At 37.3% G+C, this 9,562-nt stretch overlaps 2 protein-coding genes across 2 annotated transcripts; one reads left to right on the plus strand and one right to left on the minus strand.

The window, feature by feature from the left end:
* Positions 1-1,476: 1,476 nt before the first annotated feature.
* On the plus strand, positions 1,477-7,774 carry LOC127789202 (DEAD-box ATP-dependent RNA helicase 22). Its single transcript, XM_052318021.1, has 8 exons — positions 1,477-1,902; positions 2,568-2,849; positions 2,992-3,114; positions 3,197-3,642; positions 5,419-5,746; positions 6,520-6,672; positions 7,112-7,163; positions 7,527-7,774. Exons 1-8 carry the CDS (start codon positions 1,588-1,590, stop codon positions 7,583-7,585), a joined length of 1,758 nt encoding a protein of 585 aa, XP_052173981.1. The 5' UTR covers positions 1,477-1,587; the 3' UTR covers positions 7,586-7,774.
* A 475-nt stretch (positions 7,775-8,249) lies between these two features.
* Positions 8,250-9,168, minus strand: LOC127789203 (gibberellin-regulated protein 11-like). The gene is made up of 4 exons (XM_052318022.1): positions 9,029-9,168; positions 8,923-8,952; positions 8,677-8,716; positions 8,250-8,583 (listed from the first exon to the last, which is right to left on the minus strand). Exons 1-4 carry the CDS (start codon positions 9,080-9,082, stop codon positions 8,399-8,401), a joined length of 309 nt encoding a protein of 102 aa, XP_052173982.1. The 5' UTR covers positions 9,083-9,168; the 3' UTR covers positions 8,250-8,398.
* Between the last annotated feature and the right edge of the window lie 394 nt (positions 9,169-9,562).

A 9,562-nucleotide genomic window follows, 5' to 3' on the forward strand; every position in this document is an offset into this window, starting at 1 on the left:
TGAGAGATTCATTAACCACCGGATTAAGATTATATCGCAACAACAAAAGTTGCTGAGTATAAGAGATTCACTTATAAATGCTGGAGGTTCTTATGCCGAGCCCTCAAATATATTAACTGGATGGACTAAAAATGGTTCCCTGAATACAAAAGCTGCGCATGAATATTTTCGGCCCAAAGGACAGAAAGTTGGATGGGCGTCTGTTGTTCGGAAATCCAATCCTGTTCCTAAGCAAGCGTTCATATTATGTCTGTGTGCCAAAGCAAAACTCCTAACGAAAGGATAAGCTGGTGTTTCTGGAAATTGATTGTGCCTGTCCCCTTTGCTGTTCAGCTGGGGAGTCATTGACGCATTTGTTCTTCCAATGTTCGGTAAGCTCTTCCATATGGAGTAGAATTCGGGGTTGGCTGGGAATCTCTCGTGCCATGTCAACTGTCACAAGTGCGCTGAAATGGATTAAACGAGGAGCTAGAGGGAGAGTTAAATGGATGGCCTTGGCAGCTACTGTTTACCAAATTTGGGCTGTGCGGAATCGTGTGGTATTTGAAAAAATGAAGCGTGTTGGGGGCATTATTTATAGGATTAAAATCTTTGTATATAAATTTATGTTTTCTTTGTATCTCCATGTTTTAATCCAGTAGAAATTTCTAACTAAGGCTCAGTAGCTTTGTTTTCTCTTATTGTCCCAGATACGCCTGATGATATACTATATATTTTTTTGATCAATATACATATTTACATTCTGATAAAAAAAAGAGATTATAGTGCAACAATATTAAGTTTCTCAAATATATTATAATTTATTTACTAAAACTATCGTATAATAAAAAGTATCATAGTCTCTTGAGATAAACATAGATAGTCCACCACACACACATGAAAGTTTAGGATATCGCGAAATCATGTGTTTGGATTTATTTTCATGGGAAATTATACAATCACTTGTGTTTATTCAACAGGTCAAGCTCCACAAAATTATATCAGTGACGAATATTTTCGTTCCCCTCAAACTGTAAAGCAAGTAAATTGTGAATTTTAGGGAATATAAGATAAATCCAAATCGAATACTTTCTATGATCAATGAATTCCTCAAATTTTTTATGTTATCCAAAAAAAAAAAAAAATTATTATAAAGAACTATCTCATGCTTTGCTTTTATCAATTTTTTTACATTTTAGGTATATATAAATATATATATGTATTTTCATCCATCTTTATTCTATCTTTTATTAGTCAAATATATATTTTAACCCATATTTTTACATTTTTTACATTTAGACACTTGAAATTTTTATTATTTTAAAAATACATTTGAATTATATAATTTTGAGTTAATTATATTTTTAATTTTTTTTATTTTAATTATATCTCTAAATTTATTATTCACTTAAAATTATAAATTTAGATATATTTTTAAAATAATAAAAAATTTTAAATAAAAAGATGTAAAACTATAGGGAGAGAGAGAAACCCCTATCTTCCGCGAACAAAAGCCAAAACCTTAAACCCATTGCAGAACAATCCCTTCTGGAAGCTCAAACCAAGGAGAAGCAAAGCTCTGTGATTGTGCAGAAACGCCGTGTCTCAATGCTCCACTTCTGCAGATTATCTTCTCCTCCATCAAGACTCCTCTTACCTTTAAGCAAACATTTCTCCTCCTCTTCTTCTTCTTTTACTTCGAAAAGAGTGAGATTGTGTTCGCTCAACCAACCATGGCGGAGTGGTAGAATTAGGTCATTTGGGGCCTCCACTGCTGCAGTGGCGGCGGAGGCGGCGCACGATAAGAATGGAGGCGACACGTTCTTCGCCGAAGACAGCGTTTCGTGGACGTCTCTTGGAGTCTCCGATCGGCTCTCTCGACTTCTCTCTAACGCGGGCCTCAACCGGCCCTCTCTCGTTCAGGTGCCGGCCCACTTTCCATTATGTTTCGTTGCTTTGCCAATCCAGTCAATGGAATCGTGCAATTAATGAACTCAGTTTCTTATAGTCTCAAGGGAATTGATTTGCTTTCTCTGCGTTTCTTTCCCTTCCGATGTTTTCTAGGAACCGACTAGCATCTTATATGATGGCTTATAGCTTTGCTTTAGGTGTCATGTGAAACGCAATCAATTGCCCGTGGTTTTTGCTTTTGTGCGTATACAATCTTATATCTACCATTTGAAGTGAGAAATTACAGTTGGAGGTCTATTAAATGCTTACTAGTGAGAGGATCGGTTGGACTGGCAGAAGAAAGAAAAGCGGCAAGAACTTATTTATGGACTGATTCCAAGTGATTACTGGACACGTGCTGACCCTTTGCCATAGCGCAGTCACGAAAAATTAGCTAAGATAAAGCATAAAGATATTTTTGATTTACATAAAACCTAGAAAGAAAGAAGATTGCTAGTGTTTGGATGTGGGTCTACGTGTCTTCGCGTTAAATGTTTAATTGATGTTAGAGCATATGAGTACTCCCCTCCATTCTATTCCATTTGAAGGTTTGTGGTGGCAGGGTTGTCCTTCCTGCATCTCTCTTTTTCTTTTGATGAGTTTGTGATAGTTATTGAGGTGTTTTCCTTGCATTTCAGGCTTCTTGTATACCAGCTATACTTTCAGGAAACGATGTAGTAGTTGCAGCAGAAACAGGTAGTGGTAAAACACACGGTTACCTAGTTCCTCTGATGGAAAAGTTATCTACTTCACCTGATTGTTCTGTAACTGCCAACCATGAATTGAGCCTTCAGCATAGGCGATCTCTCATTCTTTGCCCTAATGTCATGCTGTGTGAGCAAGTGGTTCGGATGGCTAACTCTCTATATGATGAGAACAGCAAACCCCTTCTTAGGGCTACTGCTCTTTGCGGTAGACAGGTGCTCACATCCTAGTTCTTGTGCCTTGATATTACACTTTATCTATTTGGTACTCTGTTTTATTTATCAAAGGTCAAACCCTCCATATTTCATCTCTACATGTTATATTTTGACTTTACAACTAAAAGAAAATTGACTGCAGGGGTGGCCAGTTGATGAACCAGACATAATTGCATCTACCCCTGTCGCTCTTTTGAATTACCTGTTTGCTGTTGATCAAGAGAAGTGCCGCCGTTCTGATTTTCTGCGTGGTGTGAAATATGTGGTAATTCTTCTTCCGCCTCTGTTCATTTTCCTTAACTTGGTGTAAAAATTGCAATTTTGTTGCTAATTATCATAATATGTAGGTGTTTGATGAAGCAGACATGTTGCTTTGTGGGAGTTTTCAGAATCAAGTTGTCCGTCTTATAAACATGCTTCGTTTTGACGAAAAGCTGCTGTCTGGGATGAGAAGTTCTGAAGTTGACAAGCCTGTGGACTCTTGTTCTGATTCTCTTGTGGATATTGAAGTTCATGAAGATAAAGACCAGCTGACTGATCTCATCTTGGCAGAGGAAGATGGTGCTGAGGGAACTACTGATGTTGAAGACTTAATAAAAGGGATTGAAGCTGAGTCCACAAAGAGAAAGGACTGGAGAAGGGTAAGGAAGATCTATGAGCGCAGCAAGCAGTATATTTTTGTTGCAGCCACCCTTCCAGTTAATGGAAAGAAAACTGCTGGGGGAGTGTTGAAAAGGATGTTTCCAGATGCCAGTTGGGTCAGCGGACATTATCTCCATCATCACAATCCAAGGTATAATCCTAGTTCCTGTTCACTGTCTGTTATTTCTCATGGTTTTCTAGATTCTATTGCAATTAATATTACTCATGCTTCTCTATTGGCACTCACTGGCTCAGTTAACCCCTGTGATCAATTGGCTTGCTGGATGCTTTTTAAAATTATTTCAGCTACCATTTGTTAAAGATCAGTTAGATAATTTTATAAAGCTCTCACACCTTAGGCTCATGTATACACCCCTGCACACGCATACACTATATGTATACCGACATTATAGAATGTCATAGAACTTGGGTGTGGAAGTAAAAATTGCACACATCCTCTCTCCAAGCCAGAAATCTTATCCCTACCTGTCGAAACACACACGTGAAATTTAAAGCCAATCCCAAACATTCTCTGGCAGCTGTAGCAGATTCTGATGGCAATTCTAGCTCCATAGCTACCTAATCTCTCAGCATTATCATAACCAAAATATTCATCATTAGTCATTGGTTTATCCCTATTGAAAATTTTGATATCAACTTGCACGTCCTTAACTAGTGCAAAGGGTTTGTAGGATATTTAACAGTTGCGATGGTGGTAGTTGAAGAATGTGGGAGTGACAGCTCAGAAATGTGGGGTTTGTGCTGGGTAGCTTGTGATTGCTAACAGCTGGGGGATTGACTGATGGGGTGGTGATGGTTGCTCGTGGGATCTTTATTTTATTTTTGTTCTACCAATTTGAACTCACTATGATAATCCTCCCATTACCCACTCTTGGTGGCTAAATTAATGTAATTTGCACCAACTATTGTCTAACTTCAAGGAGGCCCACAATATTTTATCTTCAATACCAATTAACATATCTTTGTTCACTACCAACACCACCACCTATGTGATGTGGGACAGCAAAGAAAAATTGCAGAAAGTTGGGAAAAGAGTCAAGGAAAGAGGGAAGAAGAGAGGATCAAGAATTCAACCAGGGAAGCAAAGGGAAGAAATCTCAATGTACATTCCAAGTCAATCTCCTATGAGTACATCCACCAAGCCTATTTATAGGCTAAAGATAAATCAGCTTCTTAAACAAATCATATTAAAAATAAAGCTGAGATTTAATCAAATCTCCAAATAAATCTTCAAAAAATAAAAGATAAAATCTAAATAAATCTTATTGAAATAAAATCTAAATTCTAAATTCCAAAGTTTAAATAACACTTAAATCCTAATTTCAGGAATTAAAATTCATCATTCTAATTTCTCATCAGTATGAGTGGAGCAGAAAATCACCAATGTTTGACATGGTGTAATCATCAGGGAGGACAACGATTTAAGACTAGAGGGTGTAAACGGTTGTCAACCATTTGAAGTAATCTTATTCAGTTGACAGTATTGAGATTTTGTGGTGATTAGTGCATGTGGGCAATGGGGTAATTCGTGGTGTACTAATGCTCCTCTGAGGTGGTAATTTGGTACCTTTAACCAGCTGGGAGGATCTCTTACAAAAGGTAGTCAGTCATTGTAATTTCTAAAATATTGCAGGAATTTTGTGTTTTTCCTCTTATCAGAACTTCAGGCTGGGTAGTGTAATTTACCAAATTAGTTAGTGTCTAATGTCAACAAATTTCTTCTGTTAATGTCCAGTTCTTGCCTGAAGATGAGGTGTGCTCATATGTTTAAGAATAAATGTGTCAAGTCTTTCATGATTTGATGCCGCAACTGTTACTCCAAAAACCATTTGGTTATACACATCTTCAAGAAATGGAAATAATATTGGTTTTAATCAAATAATGAATAATACATTTTCTTTTTCAGATTGGAGCAGAGGTGGATCGAGGTTACAGTCGATACACAGGTGGATGTTCTCATAGATTCTTTAAAACAAGGCTTCAAATCAAAAGTGTTTGATTCAGGTTCCAGTGTGTTTCGGACAATGGTTTTTGCAAACACAGTTGAAGCTGTTGAAGCAGTTGCTAAGGTATTGATAAGGTCTGGCTTTGAATGCTTCCGGTACCACAGTGATACCTCTTTGGAAGAACGTACAAAGAACTTAGTTGATTTCCAACAGAAAGGCGGTATTCTTGTGTGTACTGATGCTGCTGCACGTGGACTCGACATTCCAAATATTTCACATGTTATTCAGGTACTTGCCAAATCAAGTGATGGTTGTTACTTGTTACGTTGTGAGAGAAAGCGACAGTATTCTGGGTGATAAACCTTTTAAAGTGATTGTCTAACGAAAACCAGGTAGAAAAACTCTAAACTCAGGATGGGAATGACCTTCAAATAGCAGTTTTGGCATACTTAGCTTTATCCATCGAATGGTTTTTACTTGTTCCTTTGTAGTATGGCTTGTACTTGTTCCTTTGTATTTATATGTGCTTGTCCATGCTTTATGTTTGAGGTTGAGCTAAATCTTCTACAACAAGTATATGATTTGCTGACACAGACATTCACATAGAGATCTTGACCAAACAAAGGCATTGCTTCCTATTACTCTCAAGAATCTGGTTTATTTCCAAAAACACAGGAGTGGTCGATGACTTTTAGCCAAACCTCAGGGGCCACGTGGAATTTACCTGGTTTATTATGACTTTCTGCACAGACCTCAGGTTTCATCTGAAATTGACTGTAAAACTAAACCCTTTCCCCCCTCATTATTTTGTCAAAACATATCTTATCGCATGGTTCATATTTTAGAAAATTACCTCTAATCTTCTGATAGGTTCTGGGCAGAATGTGCTATTGTAGATTTCCGTCATGGTTGTTTTTCAAAAATTTAGTTGATTCAGAGAGAAAGTATCCTCTTCTTAGATGTGCTCCGTTTAGATTCTTCCTTGTAGATTGATTTAATAGCGCTTCTCCAAAATCTGCTTTTTCTGTCACTAACTCTTTGAATTTTGTGATATATTCTAGGCAGAATTTGCCACGTCTGCTGTAGATTTCTTGCATAGGGTTGGTCGGACTGCTAGAGCAGGCCAACACGGACTTGTTACAAGCCTGTACACTGAAGCAAATCGAGAACTTGTTGCTGCTGTTCGTCAAGCTGGGAATCTGTGCCAGCCTGTGGTAATATTTTTTAGAATCATGCTACATGTACATCATTTTTTGTACATCTTGGACTACATAAGGGGTATTATGATCAAAATATCCTGCGCCTCTCCATGCGCGTCACGCACCTCTATACGTCTCATGAGGGATATTTTTGTTATTGGTACACTTTTGTGTAGCCCAAGGTATACACAAAGGTGTACCAATAACATTATTCTATTTTTTAAGTACGTTTTGATACTTACACTTCAACATTTTTTACTAAATCCAAAGCGCAAGCACATTCTGGTTTTTTCACAAATCCCCAGGGATTTCTGCGATTGTGTGAACAAAATTTCTGTTCTGAAATTGTTGGAATCAGGAAGACACGTATTGTTTTCTACATAGTTGAAATCTAGTAATCCAATAACATGTATACTTCATTGGGCTTGTCTCGGGCCTTTTCTTATCGCTGCAGGAGAAGGCATTTAGCAGGAAGAGAAGCTTCCGTAATAAGCTTAAGAAGAGAGGTACACATTTTTTACCGTTTTAGCAATAGTCAAGGTTATTCTTTTATGAATAAAAAAAGTTATGGATTCAAATTATAGAAGTACCCTATTTGCAAATAAGAGAAAAACTATGTATAAAAATGACTATTTTACGACTCCAGCAAAGTGAGGCGTCATCCTATGCTCCGAGGATGGCAGACCCATCAGCAAAACATAAAATCTAATCCCTGTTTTAGAGGTTTGGCTTGTGATGGCTGTTTGATAGGGGCGTTGGCAGCAACGCGTTGTACTCAAAATTGGAGACTTGATTGCTATTAAGTTTTATCGGATACAATACCAAGTTATACCAACTTGATCTGATGTCTGTCACTCACTTTTTGGTAGGTTACAACAAAGCAAACGAGGCGTCATCAAGGGGTGATAAGAGTTCTAGCATAACGTAGGAGGGTTTCAGGGGCAATCCTTTGTAAGTTACTAATCATGGGATGGGACGGATGCCATATCCTAGTTCTCTCTGGTGGTATGGGGAGATGCCATAAACCTTGGTTTCAAATGCAACATTAGGATACGTTTGATGTAAGGATTTGTTTAATAGAAACAAAAGGGAAAAGAAAATATCATTTTTTGTTTAATATGGCATATATTTTGAGTATTTAACACTTTTTGTTTGTTTTCGCAAGTTCTGGAAAGATTTATACAAAAAAATATTAAAAAAATAATATATTATTTCTAATGTTCTTTTTGAAAATAATGAAATATCTACTATAATTTCTTAAGCTAATTACCAAGTATAAAATTCAGTCTAAAAATATTTCTATTGACTTCCATCATTTCTCATGTCCTCTGGGTTTTCTATTGACTTTCTCTATTTCCAATTATTGGCTCCTGTATCTTTTTTTGGCCAAGTATATTGACTCCAGTTTCCGCATGATATTCTTGCAGTCAGAGATTGCACATAAGCGTGGAATGGCCTTGGGTATACATCATTAACACTTGGATGTTAGCTTAAACCTTTTCAGTTGCCTAATTAACCATTCCAACAACAGACCACAGGGATAGATATGCGCGTCTGTGTGTGTGTGTGTAGAGAGAGAGAGAGAGAGAGAGGCTGCAAGCCATCACATGAAACATATTCTAAAATTTGAAGGAACAGAGCTACACCATACTATAGAGAAAAGAAAACTAAGCACAAAGGGTTGGTGGTCTTATGTTTGGATGGAGACATTTTAGATAGGGTTTACGAGAAGAGGCATAGATTAGGGGCACTTGGTCCTGTTGCCATGAGTGGTCATGTCTGTGTAGCACCTTCCACACACCTCCCTGTTCCCTGAAGTCCCTGGAGGCACACACTTGCACCTGACGCAGCACGTGCCACATGCCCTGTTGCACACGTTTGGCCTCGAGTGCAAGCTGCACCTCTCCTTGCACAGCCCTCCACAGTCTGCCAACACCAAAATTCACTTCCATTTTATACACTGCCTTCACAACACACAAGAAAAGAGACCCAGAAAGAGAAGAGTGTTCAAAGCAGTACCCATAAATGGCAAGAGCCTTCTGTTAGCTCCTTTCACCACCTGAGATTTGAATAAACACAGTTAATACTTAATACCATCTTAGAACCTGTAAGACCACAGCTCCTCACCATCGTGCTAGTTAAAAGTGACTTATGAGATCATAGACATTTTATATAGTAAAATTTTGTAGAAATATCATTTTCCCCTTCCGTGGGTTAAGAAACTTGAGAAAAGAAAGTTGGAATTGGTGATGTTGATGATGGAACCTGGGCTTCAATCTCTGCATCAGATGATCCCTGCAGTCACACTTTCAAGTCAAGAAACTGTAGTTTTGAGAAGCATAGAAGCGCAGGCTAGGAATGTAATCTCTACCTGGGAAATGCAGAAGAGCAGAACAGCCACTAGAACTAGCCATCTGGACACCATTTTCGCTAGAGAAAGAGAAAGACTACAGAGTTTGAAGAAGCTTTAGGACTATGGTCAAGGATCTGTCCTCGGATTGCAATTTATAGCTCCCCCGCCACTTGCATGAGTACAATATTGCCCTTGGTTTTTTGACAGCTTTCCTCACCAACTGTCAATAAACATTGAAGATCAGGATAGGGTTAAATACAATTAAGAAATTTTGATAGTACGAGAGATGGACAATAAATTTTGTGTGGGAAGAGGAGATGAAATAGAATAAATATTTATTTAAAAAATAATAAAAATTGAGTAAGAAATGTTTAGACGTGATAAGAATTATGAAAATTTTATAGAAGATAAAATTATAAATAGATATATATATATATAGATATGATGATTGATAAGTTAAAATTTATATAATTTACTCTATTTAATAAAATGAAAGTTTAATATGTTATTTTGTTATTGTATTGATTTATAAGCAATTAGACTTCTCTCTAA

This window comes from Diospyros lotus, chromosome 13 (assembly GCF_014633365.1).
Source record: "Diospyros lotus cultivar Yz01 chromosome 13, ASM1463336v1, whole genome shotgun sequence".
NCBI classification, from domain to species: Eukaryota; Viridiplantae; Streptophyta; class Magnoliopsida; order Ericales; family Ebenaceae; genus Diospyros; species Diospyros lotus.